Below are 21969 nucleotides of genomic sequence, written 5' to 3'. Positions count from 1 at the left end.
GTAACTTCGACGGTATGAGGCGTGAATTGGCTAGAATAGACTGGCAAACGATACTAAGAGGGTTGACGGTGGATAAGCAATAGCAAACATTTAAAGATCACATTGATGAACTTCAACAAATGTACATCCCTGTCTGGAGTAAAAATAAAACTGGGACGGTGGCTCAACCATGGCTAACAAAGGAAATTAAGGATAGTGTTAAAGCCAAGGAAGAGGCATATAAATTGGCAAGACAAAACAACAAACCTGAGGACTGGGAGAAATTTAGAATTCAACAGAGGAGGACTAAGATTTAATTAAGAGGGGGAAAATAGAGTACAAGAGGAAGCTTGCAGGGAATATAAAAACTGACTGCAAAAGCTTCTATAAATTTGTGAAGAGAAAATGATCAGTAAAGACAAACGTAGGTCCCTTGCAGTCGGATTCAGGTGAAATTATAATGGGGAACAAAGAAATGGCAGACCAATTGAACCAATACTTCGGTTCTGTCTTCACGAAGGAAGATACAAATAACCTTCCGAAGGTATTAGGGGACAGTGGGTCTAGTGAGAAGGAGGAACTGAGGGATATCCTTATTAGGCGGGAAATTGTGTTCGGGAAATTGATGGGATTGAAGGCTGATAAATCCCCGGGGTCTGATATTCTGCATCCCAGGAAGTGGCCCTAGAAATAGTGGATGCTTTGGTGATCATTTTCCAACAGTCTATCGACTCTGATCAGTTCCCATGGACTGGAGGGTAGCTAATGTAACACCACTTTTTCAAAAAGGAGGGAGAGAGAAAACGGGTACAGACCAGTTAGCTTGACATCAGTAGTGGGGAAAATGTTGGAATCGATCATGAAGGGCGAAATAGCAGCGCATTTGGAAAGCAGTGACAGGATCGGATCAAGTCAGCATGGATTTATGAAAGGGAAATCATGCTTGACGAATCTGCTGGAATTTTTTTGAGGATGTAACTAGCAGAGTGGACAAGGGAGAACCAGTGGATGTGCTGTATTTGGACATTCAGAAGGCTTTTGACAAGGTCCCGCACAAGAGATTGGTGTGCAAAATCAAAGCACATGGTATTGGGGGTAATATACTGACGTGGATAGGGAACTGGTTGGCAGACAGGAAGCAGAGAGTCGGGATAAACGGGTCCTTTTCAGAATGGCAGGCAGTGACTAGTGGAGTGCCGCAGGGCTCAGTGCTGGGACCCCAGCTCTTTACAATATACATGAACGATTTGAATAAAGGAATAGAGTGTAATATCTCCAAGTTTGCAGATGACACAAAACTAGGTGGCGGAGTGAGCTGTGAAGAGGACGCTAAGAGGCTGCAGGGTGACTTGGACAGGTTAGGTGAGTGGAAAAATGCATGGCAGATGCAGTATAATGTGGATAAATGTGAGGTTATCCATTTTGGGGGCAAAAACACGAAGGCAGAATATTATCTGAATGGCGGCAGACTAGGAAAAGGGGAGGTGCAACGAGACCTGGGTGTTATGGTTCACCAGTCACTGAAAGTGGGCACGCAGGTATAGCAGGCGGTAAAGAAGACAAATGGTATGTTGGCCTTCATAGCTAGGGGATTTGAATATAGAAGCAGGGAGGTCTTACTGCAGTTGTACAGGGCCTTAGTGGGGCCTCATCTGGAATATTATGTTCAGTTTTGGTTTCCTAGTCTGAGGAAGGACGTTCTTGCTATTAAGGGAGTGCAGCGAAGGTTCACCAGACTGATTCCAGGGATGGCTGGGCTGTCATATGAGGAGAGACTGGATCAACTGGGCCTTTATTCACTGGAGTTTAGAAGGATGAGAGGGAATCTCATATAAGATTCTGACGGGACTAGACAGGTTAGATGCGGGAAGAATGTTCCCGATGTTGAGGAAGTCCAGAAACAGGGGACATAGTCTTAGGATAAGGGGTACGCCATTTAGGACTGAGATGAGGAGAAACTTCTTCACTCAGAGAGTTGTTAACCTGTGGAATTCCCTGTCGCAGAGAGTTGTTGATGCCAGTTCATTGGATATATTCAAGACAGAGTTAGATATGGCTCTTACGGGATCAAGGGGTATGGAGAGAAAGCAGGAAAGGAGTACTGAAGGAATGATCAGTCATGATCTTATTGAATGGCGGTGCAGGCTTGAAGGCCTACTCCTGAACCTATCTTTCTATGTTTCTATGTTTCTATCATAGGTGGCGTTTTGGTATATGAGCTGTAAATGTTTGCTTCATGAACCCGCTGAACTTCAGTGTCCATTGATTTGCCCCACGCGTCATCTTGCCTCGCAGACCCCTTTTCTGGTCCATCCGCGTCGTAAATTAGCCTGGTCGCAAGCTTCCTGCACATTCTAGCTAAATGGCCAGTGAGGTTACAATTTCTGCAGGTGAACTGTTGAAACCTGCAAGTCCTCGCAGGTTTCTGCCCCCACACCTCCAGCATGAAATGAGATTCCCATTGTTGTGAACAAAAGAGCTGTTACGAGGCAATATTTGCTGATTGTCCCTTTGTCTGCTCTTGAGCACCCTGTTAGTGTGTGTCAATGGCCCCATCCCAGAATGCATTGTCCAATGGGATGGCGTAAATGTCCGTTCAGCCTGCCATTGTCTGTGTTGAAAACCTGTTCTGGGGTCTATTGCTGCCTGGGGTGTGTAGAACTGCCCTTGCCTGCCTGCTGGGCTCCGAGTCGTTTCTATGATATTGACTCCCTGATCCATCGCCATGTTGGAGTCAGAGTTGCGCCCGTATATTATCTTGGTTTCCTCCTCTAGCTTTTTGCTAGCAGGGAAGTGTGGGTGGTCCATGAGAGGAATGATGTTGAGAGGGGACATGGATGTGAGGGCATTTCTCAAAGCACTCCCACTTCTCCCCCATTGCATTTGCCTCAGTCAGAGCCCCACATGCTTCCTTGGATCCCAATGGCCTGGTCTGCCCCTGTACAGTTGCAGGAGGAGCAGAATTTGGCAGGGCCATCACAGGCTCCGAAACCCAGAGGACATCCACTAAAAGTGTCTAAAGAGTCGCAGTAATGAAGTGAGCAGCCTGCCCCTACCTCTACTGAAGCCACAGGGGTTGCACCTCATTGAATCACTCGGAGAAGAAAAATGATATAAACCTTAATGCTCAAGGGTCTACATGGGTGTATCAAAAAATGTTAGCGTTAAGTTCCAGTTATTTTAATGACATACATAAATGTTTTTAATTGCACCACTTTTGGGTCTTGTCCATTTTTGCCTCAAATTTTAGAAGTGGCTTTGTGACATGGTGAGACATGACTTAACCTCGAGCACTGGGGCTTTGGGTGAGAGGAATGGATTGGTCAATGTAGGGATGCTTTATGGTGTTGTTGGTGGTTGGGGGGAATTAGTACAGCATGTGGCTGTATTGGAGTAAGTTAAGTAAATATGGCTATGGTGAGACCACCCCGGGCCTTTCGGGCAGCAATGTGCATGGCTGCTGATGCCATCTCCACCTCAGGTTTTTCCCCCTCATCCTCCTCCTCCTCGTCTTGCACCTGCCCCTCCCCCTCCAAAGAAGCTGTGGGCTATGCGCCTTGCTCCTTCTGCAGCTACAATCCTTACTGCAGTGCTATGTTGTGTAGCGCACAGGAGAAGGCAATGATTCTGGAGACCCTGGCTGGCGCATACTTAAGGGCTTCTCCAGATCTGTCAAGGCATCTGAAATGCATCTTCAGCATGCCTATTGTTTGCTCTATGAAACAGAGTTATAGCGTCATTACGGCACAGAAGGAGGCAATTCGGCCCATCGATTCCATGCCACCTCTCTGTAGAGCTATCCAGTCAGGCCCATTTGCTCGCTCTATCCCTGCAAGTTTAATTCCCTCAAGTGCCTATCCAATTTCCTTTTAAAATTATTGATTGTCTCCGCTTCCACCACTCTCGTCAGCAGCAAGTTCCAGATCATTACCACTCGCCACGTAAAAAAGTTCTTCCTCACATCGCCCCTGTATCTTTTGCCCAAAACCTTTAATCTAGTCCTTGTCCCATCAACTAATGGGAACAGCCTTTCTCTGTCTACCTTATCCAAACCCATCATAATCTTGTACACCTCTATCAAATCTCCCCTAAACCTCCTTTGCTTGAAGGAGAACAACCCCATCTTCTCCAAACTAACCTTGTAGCTAAAATCCCCCTTCTGTGCAACCATTCTGGTAAATTTCCCCTTTACCCTCCCAAGAACCTTCACATCCTTCCTAAAGTGTGGTGACCAGAACTGGACGCAATACTCTAGTTGTGGCCCAACCAGAGCTTTATAAAGGTTCAGCACAATTTCCCTGCTTTTGAACAAAAGAACATAAGGACATAAGAATTAGGAACAGGAGTAGGCCATCTAGCCCCTTGAGCCTGCTCCGCCATTCAAAAAGATCATGGCTGATCTGGCCGTGGACTCAGCTCCACTTACCCACCTGCTCCCCATAACCCTTAATTCCATTATTGGTTTGTACTCAATACCTTTATTTATGAAGCCCAAGATCCCAGATGCTTTGTTAACTACTCTCTCAATATGTCCTGCCACCTTCAAAGATCTATGCACAGGTCCCTCTGTCGCTGCACACTCTTTAGAACAGTGCCATTAAGTCTATATTGCCTCTCCATATGCCTTCTGCCAAAATGCATCACGTCACACTACACTGTATTAAATTCCATCTGCCACTTGTCTGCCCATTCTGCTAGCCTATCTATGTCCTATTGCAATCGATTCGTATTATCCTCACTGTTTGCCACACCTCCAAATTTGGTATCATCAGCAAATTTTGAAATTTTACTCTGTATTCCAATATAATTCCAAGTCATTTATATACATCAAAGAAGCAGTGGTCCTAGCACTAATCCTTGGGGGAACACTACTGTCTACCATCCTCCAGTTTGAAAAACAACCATTTATGACTTGACTTTCTGTCCTTAAGCCAATTTCTTATCCATGCTGACACTGAGATTACTACTTTTGAGGTCCTACTTTTTAATTTAGCTCCTAGCTCCCTAAATTCGCCTCGTAGGACCTCATCCCATTTTTTACCTATGTCATTGGTACCAATGTGCACCACAACAACTGGCTGTTCACCCTCCCTTTTCAGAATGTATTGCACCCACTCCGAGACATCCTTGACCCTTGCACCAGGGAGGCAACATACCATCCTGGAGTCTCGGTTGCGGCCGCAGAAACGCCTATCTATTCCCCTTACAATTGAATCCCCTATCACTATCGCTCTCCCACTCTTTTTCCTGCCCTCCTGTGCAGCAGAGCCAGCCATGGTGCCATGAACTTGGCTGCTGCTGCTCCCCCCTGACAAGTCATCCCCCTCAACAGTACCCAAAGCGGTGTATCTGTTTTGCAGGGGGATGACCGCAGGGGATTCCTGCACTACCTTCCTTGCATTGCTCTTCCTGTTGGTCTTCCATTCCCTATCTGGCTGTGTACCCTTTACCTGCGGTAAGACAAACTCACTAAACGTGCTATGATGAAGGTCTTATTAAATGGCATCCCGATACACATGGAGCTGGACACGGGGGCCAGCCAGTCACTCATGAGCGTTCAACAATTTGAAAAGCTATGGCCACTCAAAGCCAGCAGACCCAAACTAGAACGCATTGAGACTCAACTATGGACGTACACCAAAGAAATCATTCCAGTGCCAGGCAGTGCAATGTTGGCTGTCACATACAATGGATCAGTGAACCGGCTCTGGATTGTCCCAGGCAATGATCCTGCAGTGTTGGGGAGGAGCTGGTTAGCTGAGATGAACTGGAAATGGGGGTATGTGCATGCAGTGTCATCTGTGGAGCGAAGTTCATGCTCACAGGTCCTACAGCAATTTGAGTCGCTATTCCAAACTGGCGTCGGGACATTCAAAGGTACCAAAGTAGTGATTCGCATCACCCCGGACGCCAGACCAGTGCACCACAAAGCCAGAGCTGTGCCGTATGTGATGCGGGAGAAAATTGAAAGCGAATTGGACCGTTTGCTGAGAGAGGGCATCATCTCGCCCATTGAATTCAGCGACTGGGCGAGCCCCATTGTTCCCGTCCTAAAAGTGGATGGCTCGGTCAGGATCTGTGGCGACTACAAGGCCTCTATCAACCGGGTGTCCCTACAAGACCAATACCCGCTTCCGAGAGCAGAGGATCTTTTTGCCACGCTGGCAGGCGGCAAGCTGTTCACCAAGTTGGACCTCACTTCAGCCTACATGACCCAAGAACTGGCCGACGAATCCAAACTACTGACCACAATCACCGTTCACAAGGGACTGTTTGTTTACAACAGGTGCCCATTTGGCATTCGATCAGCGGCCGCGATCTTTCAAAGAAACATGGAAAGCCTGCTCAAATCCATTCCTGGAACGATCATATTCCAGGACGATATCCTCATCACGGGTCAGGACACCGAGGAACACCTCCACAACCTGGAAGAGGTGCTACGCCAACTGGACCGGGTAGGCCTGCGACTCAAGAAACCTAAGTGTGTGTTTTTGGCTCCGAAGTTGAGTTTCTGGGCAGGACGGTTGCTGCAGGCGGTATTCGGCCTACCGAATCCAAAACAGAAACGCCCAGGCCCTGCAACACATCGGAGTTGTGTTCATTTCTGGGACTCTTGAACTATTTCGGAAACTTTCTGCCGAACTTAAGCACATTGTTGGAGCCGTTACGCGTGCTCCTGCGTAAGGGTTGCGATTGGTTTTGGGGGGACTGTCAAGAACGTGCTTTGAATCGGGCGCGTAACTTACTCTGTTGAAATAGGATGTTGACCCTGTACAACCCCTGTGAGAAATTGGTTCTGACATGTGATGCATCGTCCTATGGGGTTGGGTGCATGTTGCAGCAGTGCAATGCTGAGGGGCAACTACAACCTGTGGCTTATGCCTCCAGGTCGCTCTCCCAAGCAGAACGTGGATTATGGGATGGTTGAGAAGGAAGCACTCGCATGTGTCTATGGGGTGAAAAAGATGCACCAGTACCTTTTTGGCAGGAGGTTCAAATTAGAAATGGACCACAAGCCGTTAAAATCCCTGTTGTCAGACAGCAAGGCTGTCAATGCCAATGCGTCAGCTCGCATACAGCGATGGACTCTCACGCTGGCTGCGTATGACTACACCATCCGGCACCGGCCGGGCGCTGAAAATTGCGCTGACGCGCTCAGCAGGCTTCCACTGGCCACCACTGAGGGGGCAGCGGAGCAAAGCGCTGAGATGGTTATGGCCGTTGATGCCTTTGACAGCGCAGGCTTCCCCATCACAGCCCGCCAGATCAAAATCTGGACCAACAGAGATCCCCTCCTATCTTTGATTAAGAAATGTGTCCTGACTGGGGATTGGGCGCCTGCACACGGAGCATGCCCTGAGGAGGTCAGACCGTTTCACAGGTGAATGGATGATCTCTCCATCCAAGCCGACTGCCTACTATGGGGCAGCCGGGTAGTCATGCCCCAGAGGGGCAGGGAAGCTTTCATCAGGAAACTCCACAGCGAGCACCCAGGCATCGTGCTGATGAAGGTCATTGCCCGGTCACACGCTTGGTCGCCGGGAATTGATTCAGACCTGGAACACTGTGTTCGCAGGTGCACGACGTGTGCCCAGCTGGGAAATGCCCCCAGGGAGGCCCCGCTCAGCCCGTGGCCCTGACCCACCAGGCCATGGTCACACATTCACGTAGACTACGCGGACCCATTCATGGGGAAAATGTTTTTCATCATGGTTGATACGCACTCGAAATGGATCGAGTGCATCATTTTGAATTTGTGCACGACATCCACCACTGTGGAGAGTCTACATGCGGTCTTTGTGACCCACGGTTTGCCAGACATCCTTGTTAGCGATAATGGCCCATGTTTCACTAGCTACAAATTGCGGGAGTTCATGTCGGGTAATGGCATTAACCATGTCAGAACAGCACCGTTCAAGCCAGCCTCCAATGGCCAGGCGGAACGTGCGGTCCAAATCATAAAACAAGGCATGTTCAGGATTCAAGGTCCCTCTCCTCAATGCCACCTATCGCGCCTCCTGCTGGCCTATAGGTCCCGACCGCATTCGCTCACGGGGGTCCCGCCCGCAGAGCTCCTTATGAAACGAACACTCAAAACTCGGCTGTCCCTCATTCATCCTGTCTTGTCCGACATTGTTGAAGGCAAGTGCCAGTCCCAAAATGAGTACCATGACCATAATTCAAGGGGGAGATGTATAGAAATTGGTGACCCCGTATTTGTTCTCAATCACGCTTTGGGGCCCAAATGGCTTGAAGGTACTGTAATAGACAAAGAGGGGAATAGGGTCATCGTGGTTAAACTTAACAATGGGCAGATATGCCGCAAGCATCTGGGCCAAGTAAAAAAAAGGTTCAGCATGGACACTGAGGAACCTGAGGAAGATCATGAGATGTTGCCCACACCACCGCCAGTGAACGAGCAACAAGAACATTCAGCAGCATGCACAGTCCCTGCGGTCAGCCCGGACAGGCCGGAATCACCACAGGGGACAGACACGCAGGCCAAGGCTCAACAGCCAGAGCCCCAACTGTGGCGCTCCACGAGGGAGCACAGACCACCCGAAAGACTTAACCTGTGATCCCAATAAGACATTGGGCGGGAGTTGATGTCATGTATGTAACCTTCATGTAACAACACTGCAATACTATATATACTTGAGAAATGCACACATTGACCACAGGGGGTGAACTTGTGGGAGACACTCCTCACCTGGTCATCCAGGAATATAAAGGGAGGTCCCAGGCAGGGTCATCACTTCTTGGTACTGTGAATAAAGGTGCAGGTCACACAGTGACCTTGTCCATAGAATGTGTCTCGTGTGGATTTGTGGTATTGTGTAAGAACTTTACACTAGGTATGACACCAGCCAGTGGAGAAATTTCCTCCTGATTCCCACCGACTTCAATTTTACTTGGGCACTTTTAACTCGGTCAAATGCTGCCTTGATGTCAACGGCAGTCACTCTCACCTCTCCCCTGGAATTCATATCTTTTGTCCATGTTTGGACCAAGGCTGCAATGAGGTCGGGAACTGAGTGTCGTGGCTGAACCCAAAATGAGCATCAATGAGCAAGTTACTGGTGAGTAAGTGCCGTTTGATACCACAGTCGACAACACCTTCCATCACTTTACTGATGATTGAGAGTAGATTAATGGGGTGGTAATTGGCCGCATTGAATTAGCCTGCTTTTTATGGACAGGACACATCTGGGCAATTTTCCACTTTTTCGGGTCGTTGTAGCTGTACTGGAACAGCCTGGCCAAGCGTGGCATCAAGGAGCCCAAGTAAAATTGAAGTCAAGGGGAATCAGGGGTAAGACTCTCCATTGGCTGGAGTCATACCGAGCACAAAGGAAGATGATTTTCGTTGTTGGAGGCCAATTATCTCAACCCCAGAACATCATTGTAGGAGTTCCTCAAAATAGTGTCTGACCCAACCAGCTTCAACTGCTTCATCAATGACCTCCCCTCATGCATATGGTCAGAAGGGGAAATGCCGTGTTCAGTTCCATTCACAACTCCTCAGATAAAGATACAGTTTGTGCCTGCATGCAACAAGATCTGGACAACATTCAGGCTTGGGCTGATAAGTGGCAAGTGACACTCATGCCATATGGCCAGGCAATGACCATCTCCAATCAGAGAGAATCCAACTTCCTGTCCTTGACATTCAACGACATTACCGTCACCAAATCCCCCAGCATCATCATCCTGGGGTCCCCATTGACCAGAAACTTAACAGGACCAGCCATATAACTACTGTGGCTGCAAGAACAGGCCAGAGGCTGGGTATTCTGTGGTGAGTGACTCATCTCCTAACTCCCCAAAGCCTCTCCACCATCTACAAGGCACAAGTCAGCAGTGTGATGTAATACTCACCACTTGCCTGGATGACTGCAGCTCCAACAACACTCAAAAAGCTCAACACCATCCAGGACAACATGGCCCGCTTGATTGGCCCCCCATCCATCACCTTAAACATGTCATACCTCCACCCCCGATGCACCGTGGCTGCAGTCTGTACCGTCTACAAGATGCACTGCAGCAGCTCACCGAGGCATCTTTGACAGCACCTCCCAAACCTGCGACCTCTACCACCTAGAAGGACAAGGGCAGCAGGCGCATTGGAACACCATCACCTTCAAGTTCCCCTCCAAGTCACACACCATACTGTTCCGTCATCATTGCTGGGTCAAAATCCTGGAACTCCATACCTAATAGGACTGTGGGAGTACTTTCACCACATGGACTGCAACGGTCCAAGAAAGAGGCTCACCACCAACCTCTCAAGGGCAATTCGGGCTGGGCAATAAATGCTAGCCTTGCCAGTGATGCCCACATCCCGTGAATGAATTGAAAAACATATTAGTTAAGCCAGAAATCAGACTTACAAAAGCAAAAAATGTAGATTGAAAAAAATCAAGACATTGGAAGAACTCGATGGGAAAGGTGCAGACAAACACGAATGGTAATCAATATCGTTGGACACAGGATATCAGAAATCATAAAGATATACAAACCTAGAAGGGTAATCTGGAGAGAAATACACAAAGACACACAAATGTCATCACTGAGCCCCAGTTGACACCGAGGGTTGGTTTTTCAGCTTTGCTCATTTTGGCGCAGTAATGGCAGCGGGGCGGTAAAATTTTCACCCGGAACAGTTCGCACCTCAGTCAGAAACATTGGGCAGCTGGGCCCTGAGTGTGGGGCGGAGTGCAAAGGGAGGCGTTGCACACTTCTCTTAGGGCACTAAGCCGGCTAACCATATGGAAATCCCAAGTCAGCCCAGGTGCGCTCTAAGAGAGGCCCGGGGAGAAAAAACACCAAAAACATTCCCAATACATAGCCCTTGCCACCACAACATAAATCGCAAAAAAAAAGAAGAGAAAAAGCAATCACACTTACCTGAGGTGCATATTACTTACCTCTCTGCAGCTGCTCCAGGTCGCACTGCCCGTTTTCACAAGCGGTCACAGCAGGGCGTGCTGCGGGGCATACGGGTCCGGCGTGAGTTATGAGTGTGCCAGTGTTGCAACCAGAGGCGTTGCACACCGGCTCGCCTATTCCGAGCGGAAATGCTCTGCGCCCTACCGAAACTGGCCCCGAAATCCCCGGCTGGGTGCTGGAAGCTGACCGCCCGCCCAGAAGAGCTCACCGCCGCCATTACCGCCCCTCCAGGGTGAAAACAGAGGCAGACAGCACCGGAAAATCCAGTCCCAAAAATTGCAAGATGACTCACCATAAGCAAATCCACAGGAGATATACTGGTAATATATTAAATATTCTTGAGTGTAGTGTGGCACTATAAGTGTAAAGTCCTGTCCCTTCAGTACAGATTCACACGAGGCATGTAGTGAAGTCAAGGTCACTCTGGACCTGCACCTTTTATTTCACAGCTCTGGAATGCTGCACTTGCCTGAGACCTGTCCTTATATACCTGTCTCTTGCAAGTGCCCCCCCACCTTGGTGGTAAGGTATGCTGGTGGTTACAGGTCATATCTTATTACAGTCATATATAGCATGTTGGGATACAGTTAGATATAATAATGTAAGATACATGACATCACCCTCCCCCAAGGTCTTATTGTCTTTATAAGTTCAGTCCCTCAGGTGGTCTACGCTCTCGCGTGGAGCGTCTGAGTTGTGGTTCAGTTGTTTGCCTTGGTGTCTGTTTTTCTTTGGGTGTGGTAACTGGTATCTCCCCCTGGGCTGTCTGTTTCGATTGGTGTGATTGTTGTTGACTCGCCTGGGCTGTCTGTGGGGATTGCCCTTTCCTCAGGTTGTTCCCTCTGTCTGTCCACCAGGTGTGGTGTGAGTTCCACATAGTAGTCTGCCTCTGGTTCCGCAGTGCTGTTGGTAAATCTGCTTTTGACTTGGTCGACATGCCTCCGGCAGGTTTTGCCATTGTCCATTTGTACTACCAGCAGCCTGTTTCCTTCCTTGCCCGTTACTGTTCCTGCAAGCCATTTGGGACCCCTGCCATAGTTTAGTACAAACACTTTGTCCCCTATCTCATTCCATCTCCCCCTCGAATTTCTGTCATGGTACTCAGTCAGCTTACGGCGCTTTGCCTCAACGATTTCGTGCATGTCTGGGAGGATTAATGAGAGCCTTGTTTTTAAAGTCCTTTTCATCAGTTGCGCAGGGGGATCCCAGTCAGTGAGTGCGGACGAGATCTGTATGCCAATAGCAGTCGCAACAGGCGACCCTGCAGCGTGGGACCTTGGATTTTAAGCATGCCTTGTTGAATGATTTGCACTGCTTTCTCCACCTGGTCGTTGGAGGCCGGCTTGAACGGTGCCGTCTTGACGTGATTTATGCCGTGGTCAATTATAAAGTCTTGGAATTCTGCGCTGGTGAAGCACGGACCATTGTCACTGATTAATATGTCAGGGATTCCGTACGTTGCAAATGCTCCAAGTACGTGTCAATACCAGGCCACCAGACGTGGGATCTGGCTATGGCCTTCATGAGAACGATCCCCGGGTGCTCACGGTGGTGCTCCCGGACAAATGCCTCTCTGCCTCGCAGAGGCATGACTACTCGGCTGCCCCACATCAGGCAGTCTGCTTGTAGTGATAGCTCATGCATGCGCCTGTGAAAGGGTTTTAATTCCTTGGGGCAGGCATCGCGAGCCTCTGCCCAGTCACCGGTTAGGACGCATCTTTTTACTAAGGATACCGTGGGGTCGCTGGCCGTCCAGGCTCTGATTTGGCGAGTCGTCATAGGCGAACCTGTGGATTCAAAGGCATTGATTGCCATAACTATCTCACAGTCCTGTTCGTCAGACCCTTCCGTGGTCGCCAGGGGTAGCCTGCTGAGCGCGTCGGCACAGTTGTCTGTGCCTGGTCTGTGCCTTATGGTATAGTCGTAGGACACCGGCATGAGTGCCCACCGTTGAATTCGCGCCGAGGCGTTGGCGTTTATTGCCTTGCTCTCGGATAGGAGGGACATGAGGGGCTTGTGGTCGGTTTCTATTGCGAACTTGGCTCCGAAAAGGTATTGGTGCATCTTTTTGACACCGTACACGCACGCGAGCGGCTCCTTCTGTACCATTCTGTAGCTGCGCTCCACCCGCGAAAGTGACCTGGAGGCATAAGCTATGGGTTGTAAGTTGCCCGCACTATTGACATGTTGCAAAATGCACCCGACCCCATACGCTGACGCATCGCATGAGAACTAGCTTTTTACCTGGGTCAAAGAAAGTCAAAACACTGTTGGAACACAGAAGGTTGCGTGCCTTATTGAAGGCGCGTTTCTGGGCGTCCCCCCAAAACCAATCGCACCCCTTCCTGAGTAGCACGTGGAGAGGCTCCAGCAGCGTGCTTAAGTTCTGCATAAAGTTCCCAAACTAATTGAGTAGCCCGAGAAAGGCGCGCAGTTCTGAGACATTCCGGGGCCTGGGTGCCAGGTGAATTGCTTCTGTTTTGGACTCTGTTGGGCGGATTTCATCAGCGGCAATCCTTCTGCCCAAAAATTCAACCTCGGGTGAGAGAAACAGGCACTTGGATTTCTTGACTCGTAGGCCTACCCGATCCAACCGCTTTAGTACTTCCTCCAAATTACGGAGATGGGAGTCGGTGTCCCTGCCCGTGATAAGTATGTCGTCTTGAAATACAACCGTCCCCGGGATGGACTTGAGCAGACTCGCCATGTTGCGCTGGAATATGGCAGCTGCCGACCTGATGCCGAATGGGCATCGATTGTACATGAAAAGGCCTCGATGTGTGTTCATGGTGGTGAGTAGCTTGGATTCCTCGGTCAATTCTTGCGTCATATACGCAGATGTGAGGTCTAATTTTGAGAAAAGTTTACCTCCAGCCAATGTGGCAAAAAAGTCCTCCGCTCTGGGCAGCGGGTTACTGGTCCTGTAGGGAGACTCTGTTTATGGTAGATTTGTAGTCCCCACAGATTCGTACGGATCCATCAGGCTTCATGACTGGGACGATGGGACTTGCCCAGTCGCTAAATTCCACAGGTGATATCATGCCTTCCCGCAGAAGCCTGTCTAGTTTGTGTTCAACCTTTTCCCTCATCACATAGGGTACAGCTCTGGCCTTGTGATGGACCGGTCTAGCATCCTGTGTGATGTAGATTTTGACTTTGGCCCCTTTGAAAGTGCCCACACCTGGCTGAAAGAGATGTTCAAATCACTTGAAAACTGTTGAGCAGGAGGTCCGTTTCTCTAATGACATGGCATGGACATCATCCCATTTCCAGTTTAGTTTTGCCAGCCAACTTCTCCCCAGCAGTGCTGGGGGTCTCCGGGGACAATCCACAGGGGAAGTCGGTTCACTGTCCCTTTGTGTGTGACAGAGAGCATGGCGCTGCCGAGGACTGGTACGATTTATTTGGTATCGGTCCTTAGTTTGGTGTCGACCCTTGTGAGTTTTGGTCTGTCTCTTTTATGCGGCCACAGTTGTTCAAATTGTTGAGCGCCCATGAGAGATTGACTCGCTCCTGTATCCAGCTCCATGTTGACAAATATCTCGTTCAGTAGGACCCTCATCATTATGGGAGGCATCCTGTCGTAGGAGCAGTGGCCATTGATCGTGTTGACGCGCTGTACATCGGTGTCCCGGGTACTGTCCCCACCGTCTTCTGGTCCGCTTTCCGACCCATCTGATTCGTATACCAGCCGAGCTGCAGTTTTTTTTGTCATGCGGGCCAAATGCCCTGTATATTCACAGTTCCTGCAAACAGCCTGCTGAAATCGACATCCCCTTGACGGGTGCCCACCCCCACACCTCCAGCACAGATTGCTTATAAAGAATGAGCTGCGTCTGGCTGATCTCTCTTGAGCTTCTCTCAGTTTGTAGTTGACTGCTCGCATTGTGGGTTGATGAGGTGTGAACGGCCGTTCCTGTGGCCCTTGATGACTTCTGTTGCCACTGCTTGCTGTCGAAAGCCTGTTCTGCCGGTTTTGTCTATGTGTGGGGGTAACAGCTTTTCTAATGCTGTGAACTCCTTGTTCCATCATTTCATTCGTTGTTGTACCTGCATTGTAAATCAACCTCGTTTCTTCTTCCCCTACCAAGAATGTCTGTGCAACCAGTGCTGCTGCCTCTAAGGTCAGGTTCTTGGTCTCTATGAGCTTTCAGAATATGCCTGCGTGGCCTATTCCTTCAATGAAAAAGTCTCTCAGCATTTCTCTCCTCAGTTCATCGGAGAACTCACATAAACTAACCAACCTCCGAAGTTCCATAGAAAAAACATAGAAACATAGAAAATAGGTGCAGGAGTAGGCCATTCGGCCCTTCTAGCCTGCACCGCCATTCAATGAGTTCATGGCTGAACATGCAACTTCAGTACCCCATTCCTGCTTTCTCACCATACCCCTTGATTCCCCTAGTAGTAAGGACTTCATCTAACTCCTTTTTGAATATATTTAGTGAATTGGCCTCAATAACTTTCTGTGGTAGAGAATTCCACAGGTTCACCACTCTCTGGGTGAAGAAATTCCTCCTCATCTCGGTCCTAAATGGCTTCCCCCTTATCCTTAGACTGTGTCCCCTGGTTCTGGACTTCCCCAACATTGGGAACATTCTTCCTGCATCTAACTTGTCTAACCCCGTCAGAATTTTAAACGTTTCTATGAGGTCCCCTCTCATTCTTCTGAACTCCAGTGAATACAAGCCCAGTTGATCCAGTCTTTCTTGATAGGTCAGTCCCGCCATCCCGGGAATCAGTCTGGTGAACCTTCGCTGCACTCCCTCAATAGCAAGAATGTCCTTCCTCAGGTTAGGAGACCAAAACTGTACACAATACTCCAGGTGTGGCCTCACCAAGGCCCTGTACAATTGTAGCAACACCTCCCTGCCCCTGTACTCAAATCCCCTCGCTATGAAGGCCAACATGCCATTTGCTTTCTTAACCGCCTGCTGTACCTGCATGCCAACCTTCAATGACTGATGTACCATGACACCCAGGTCTCTTTGCACCTGCCCTTTTCCTAATCTGTCACCATTCAAATAATAGTCTGTCTCTCTGTTTTTACCACCAAAGTGGATAACCTCACATTTATCCACATTATACTTCATCTGCCATGCATTTGCCCACTCACCTAACCTATCCAAGTCGCTCTGCAGCCTCATAGAATCCTCCTTGCAGCTCACACTGCCACCCAACTTAGTGTCATCCGCAAATTTGGAGATACTACATTTAATCCCCTCGTCTAAATCGTTAATGTACAGTGTAAACAGCTGGAGCCCCAGCACAGAACCTTGCGGTACCCCACTAGTCACTGCCTGCCATTCTGAAAAGTCCCCATTTACTCCTACTCTTTGCTTCCTGTCTGACAACCAGTTCTCAATCCATGTCAGCACACTACCCCCAATCCCATGTGCTTTAACTTTACACATTAATCTCTTGTGTGGGACCTTGTCGAAAGCCTTCTGAAAGTCCAAATATACCACATCAACTGGTTCTCCCTTGTCCACTCTACTGGAAACATCCTCAAAAAATTCCAGAAGATTTGTCAAGCATGATTTCCCTTTCACAAATCCATGCTGACTTGGACCTATCATATTACCTCTTTCCAAATGCACTGCGATGACATCCTTAATAATTGATTCCATCATTTTACCCACTACCGATGTCAGGCTGACCGGTCTGTAATTCCCTGTTTTCTCTCTTGCTCCTTTTTTAAAAAGTGGGGTTACATTGGCTACCCTCCACTCCATAGGAACTGATTCAGAGTCAATGGAATGTTGGAAAATGACTGTCAATGCATCCACTATTTCCAAGGCCACTTCCTTAAGTACTCTGGGATGCAGTCCATCAGGCCCTGGGGATTTATCGGCCTTCAATCCCATCAATTTCCCCAACACAATTTCCCGACTAATAAGGATTTCCCTCAGTTCCTCCTCCTTACTAGACCCTCCGACCCCTTTTATATCCGGAAGGTTGTTTGTGTCCTCCTCAGTGAATACCGAACCAAAGTACTTGTTCAATTGGTCCGCCATTTCTTTGTTCCCCGTTATGACTTCCCCTGATTCTGACTGCAGGGGACCTACGTTTGTCTTTACTAACCTTTTTCTCTTTACATATCTATAGAAACTTTTGCAATCCGTCTTAATGTTCCCTGCAAGCTTCTTCTCATACTCCATTTTCCCTGCCCTAATCAAACCCTTTGTCCTCCTCTGCTGAATTCTAAATTTCTCCCAGTCCCCGGGTTCTCTGCTATTTCTGGCCAATTTGTATGCCACTTCCTTGGCTTTAATGCTATCCCTGATTTCCCTTGATAGCCACGGTTGAGCCACCTTCCCTTTTTTATTTTTACAACAGACAGGAATGTACAATTGTTGTAGTTCATCCATGCGGTCTCTAAATGTCTGCCATTGCCCATCCACAGTCAACCCCTTCAGTATCATTCGCCAATCTATCCTAGCCAATTCACGCCTCATACCTTCAAAGTTACCCTTCTTTAAGTTCTGGACCATGGTCTCTGAATTAACTGTTTCATTCTCCATCCTAATGCAGAATTCCACCATATTATGGTCACTCTTCCCCAAGGGGCCTCGCACAACGAGATTGCTAATTAATCCTCTCTCATTACACAACACCCAGTCTAAGATGGCCTCCCCCCTAGTTGGTTCCTCGACATATTGGTCTAAAAAACCATCCCTTATGCACTCCAGGAAATCCTCCTCTACCGTATTGCTTCCAGTTTGGTTAACCCAATCTATGTGCATATTAAAGTCACCCATTATAACTGCTGCACCTTTATTGCACGCACCCCTAATTTCCTGTTTGATGCCCTCCCCAACATCACTACTACTGTTTGGAGGTCTGTACACAACTCCCACTAACGTTTTTTGTCCTTTGGTATTCTGCAGCTCTACCCATATAGATTCCACATCATCCAAGCTAATGTCCTTCCGAACTATTGCCTTAATTTGCTCCTTAACCAGCAATGCTACCCCACCTCCTTTTCCTTTTATTCTATCTTTCCTGAATGTTGAATACCCCTGGATGTTGAGTTCCCAGCCCTGATCATCCTGGAGCCACGTCTCCGTAATCCCAATCACATCATATTTGTTAACATCTATTTGCACAGTTAATTCATCCACTTTATTGCGGATACTCCTTGCATTAAGACACAAAGCCTTCAGGCTTGTTCTTTTAACACCCTTTGTCCTTTTAGAATTTTGCTGTACAGTGGCCCTTTTTGTTCTCTGCCCTCCACTTTTCCTCATCTCCTTTCTGTCTTTTGCTTTTGCCTCCTTTTTGTTTCCCTCTGTCTCCCTGCATTGGTTCCCATCCCCCTGCCATATCAGTTTAAATCCTCCCCAACAGCACTAGCAAACACTCCCCCTAGGACATTGTTTCCGGTCCTGCCCAGGTGCAGACCGTCCGGTTTGTACTGGTCCCACCTCCCCCAGAACCGGTTCCAATGCCCCAGGAATTTGAATCCCTCCCTGTTGCACCACTGCTCAAGCCACGTATTCATCTGCGCTATCCTGCGATTCCTACTCTGACTATCACGTGGCACTGGTAGCAATCCCGAGATTACTACTTTTGAGGTCCTACTTTTTAATTTAGCTCCTAGCTCCTTAAATTCGTTTCGTAGGACCTCATCCTTCTTTTTACCTATGTCGTTGGTACCAATGTGCACCACGACAACTGGCTGTTCTCCCTCCCTTTTTAGAATGTCCTGCACCCGCCACGAAGTCGGGTATGCTCTGGCCCACACAGCGTCTGTAATTGTAGAACCTGTGTCTGGCCATGTGTAGGCTGCTCTCTGGCTTCATGTGGTCTCTTACCAGTGTGCTCAATTCTTCAAACGACTAGCTTGCTGGTTTCTCAGGTGCCAACAGATCCTTCATTAAAGCGTATGTTTTCGAGCCCCAGCTGGTCAAGAGATGGGCTCTTCTCTTGCCCTGCCGTATCATCACCTAACCAGTCTTTGGTTACAAAGCTTTGCTAGAGCCTTTCTACAAAGTCCTCCCAATTGTCTCCCGCATTGTACTTTTCATCTGATCCGTTGTTCGCCATTCTGTGGATTCTGTAATCCCGTAACTCGTCGCCACTGTAAAGTCCTGTCCCTTCACTATAGATTCGGATCCCATCCTCGTCGTCACTGTAAAGTCCTGTCCCTTCAGTATAGATTCACACGAGGCATGTAGTGAGGTCAAGGTCACTCTGGACCTGCACCTTTTATTTCACAGCTCTGGAATGCTGCACTTGCCTGAGACCTGTGCTTATATACCTGTCTCTTGCAAGTGCCCCCCCGGTGGTAAGGTATGCTGGTGGTTACAGGTCATATCTTATTACAGTCATATATAGCATGTTAGGATACAGTTATATATAATAATGTAAGATACATGACAATGAGCATCTCACTTAACTTCTGTCATACTTGAGCAATTACACGTTGGATGTTCCGCCATTAACAACTCCACTGGAGATCTGCTACCAATCATAATAAACAAACCAAAACGTAGACAAAAATCTGAGTTCGAAAATGTTCTTAGAGATTTGCTTATACATTTTAATGTTAATATTTTGGCAGATATTTGGAAAAGAAGAGGTTGCTATTTCCTAGATTCTTCTTTGTCTCTGATCCAGCTTTACTTGAAATCCTTGGACAAGCCAGTGATTCGCATACCATCCAGGTTTGTTTAAGTAGTTCTTATAACGTGTTCAGCAGTCTTAAAAACTAGGGGGCAAAATTACACTCTGCCTCAACCGGAATATTCTCTGCCTGAATCCATGGAGCGGGGAATAGAGGGAAATTGCCCTCTTTTGCTTGTATAATTCATAGCAACATAGAAACATAGAAAATAGGTGCAGGAGTAGGCCATTCAGCCCTTCTAGCCTGCACCGCCATTCAATGAGTTCATGGCTGAACATGCAACTTCAATACCCCATTCCTGCTTTCTCGCCATACCCCTTGATCCCCCTAGGAGTAAGGACTACATCTAACTCCTTTTTGAATATATTTAGTGAGTTGGCCTCAACAACTTTCTATGGTAGAGAATTCCACAGGTTCACCACTCTCTGGGTGAAGAAGTTTCTCCTCATCTCGGTCCTAAATGTCTTACCCCTTATCCTTAGACTGTGACCCCTGGTTCTGGACTTCCCCAACATTGGGAACATTCTTCCTGCATCTAACCTGTCTAAACCCATCAGAATTTTAAACGTTTCTATGAGGTCCCCTCTCATTCTTCTGAACTCCAGTGAATACAAGCCCAGTTGATCCAGTCTTTCTTGATAGGTTAATCCCACCATCCCAGGAATCAGTCTGGTGAATCTTCGCTGCACTCCCTCAATAGCAAGAATGTCCTTCCTCAAGTTAGGAGACCAAAACTGTACACAATACTCCAGGTGTGGCCTCACCAAGGCCCTGTACAACTGTAGCAACACCTCCCTGCCCCTGTACTCAAATCCCCTCGCTATGAAGGCCAACATGCCATTTGCTTTCTTAACCGCCTGCTGTACCTGCATGCCAACCTTCAATGACTGATGTACCATGACACCCAGGTCTCGTTGCACCTCCCCTTTTCCTAATCTGTCACCATTCAGATAATAGTCTGTCTCTCTGTTTTTACCACCAAAGTGGATAACCTCACATTTATCCACATTATACTTCATCTGCCATTCATTTGCCCACTCACCTAACCTATCCAAGTCGCTCTGCAGCCTCATAGCATCCTCCTCGCAGCTCACACTGCCACCTAACTTAGTGTCATCCGCAAATTTGGAGATACTACATTTAATCCCCTCGTCTAAATCATTAATGTACAGTGTAAACAGCTGGGGCCCCAGCACAGAACCTTGCGGTACCCCACTAGTCACTGCCTGCCATTCTGAAAAGTACCCATTTACTCCTACTCTTTGCTTCCTGTCTGACAACCAGTTCTCAATCCACGTCAGCACACTACCCCCAATCCCATGTGTTTTAACTTTGCACATTAATCTCTTGTGTGGGAGTGGCTGTGTTCATAATGGAGTTCATAGTGGCTGTGATTGGGGGCGGAATTGCTTTTGGAGCAGGGCGGAAGGCAGGCGGTGTCATAAGCGCCGTGCTGAGCATGTCAGCATGGCGCTTATGAAGTCAGCGCGATGCAGACACATCAAGCCGATACGTCACAATGTCCCTCCCCTTCACTTAAAGGGGAGGGTCGCTGCGAGCTCTGCAGCCACTTTAGCGGCGCCCACTGGGCCACCAGGAAGAGCTTCGGCCGGGCCAACGGTCCAGTACCCAAGAGGGTGTGCCGGCCTGCTTGTTGGCGGCTCAGCCAAACCCGTGGCCACCATGCCGGCCACGGCAGAGCTCCCTCCCCTTTAAGGGTGGAAGTGCCGCCCAGCCACTGACAGCTTCCTGCCGCGAAAAGCTATTGGGGACACCGAGCGGCGTCGGCTCTGTTCCCACGGGTCAATTACCCTCGCGGGGTAGAAAGGGGTCGGCATGTGCCTGACGGGGCAGGAACACGGACGGGGCGAAAACCATTTCCGCCGCCCCTCATCCCGGGGATCAGCCATCTGCTTGCTCCCGGTCGAAAAGATCTTACCGCCCCATTACCGCCTTAAAGTGGGGGGAAATTTCAGCCCCCTGGAAACAACATAAATTGATATATTAATTATTGTCTGTATTCTTTGAAGCTCTTTTGTGATTGCCAAGGAAAAGTTCAGACATAGAAATATAAAACTTAGTAGGTAGAAAGTATAATCTGCAGTCCCAATTCCTAATTTGCCACTTTTCTCTGGACAAAATTGTTGAATTCCAGAGGTAAGGTGAGAGTGACTGCCCTTGACAGTAAGGCAACATTTGGCCAAGTGTGGCATCAAGAAGCTGTAGTAAAATTGGAGTCAATGGGAATCAGGGGGAAAACAGGCTGGAGTCATACCGAGCACAAAGGAAGATGGTTGTGGTTTTTGAAGGACAATCATCTCAGCCACAGGACCTCGCTGCAGGAGTTCCTCAGGGCAGTGTCCCAGGCACAACCATCTTCAGCTACTTCATTAATGATCTTCCCTCCATCA

The 21969-nt window shown here is 48.4% G+C and overlaps 1 protein-coding gene across 1 annotated transcript in view; it reads left to right on the top strand.

The window, feature by feature from the left end:
- LOC139266712 (dynein axonemal heavy chain 8-like) overlaps nucleotides 1-21969 on the top strand; it is a 2132242-nt gene that overhangs the window by 1460732 nt on the left and 649541 nt on the right. The window contains exon 45 of the mRNA XM_070884298.1: nucleotides 19496-19598. Coding sequence (XP_070740399.1) covers nucleotides 19496-19598 — 103 coding nt within the window. The remainder of the gene's footprint in view (nucleotides 1-19495; nucleotides 19599-21969) is intronic.

The sequence above is a fragment of the Pristiophorus japonicus genome, chromosome 7, assembly GCF_044704955.1.
Source record: "Pristiophorus japonicus isolate sPriJap1 chromosome 7, sPriJap1.hap1, whole genome shotgun sequence".
NCBI classification, from domain to species: Eukaryota; Metazoa; Chordata; class Chondrichthyes; family Pristiophoridae; genus Pristiophorus; species Pristiophorus japonicus.
This window is presented reverse-complemented; position numbering and strand designations above follow the sequence as displayed.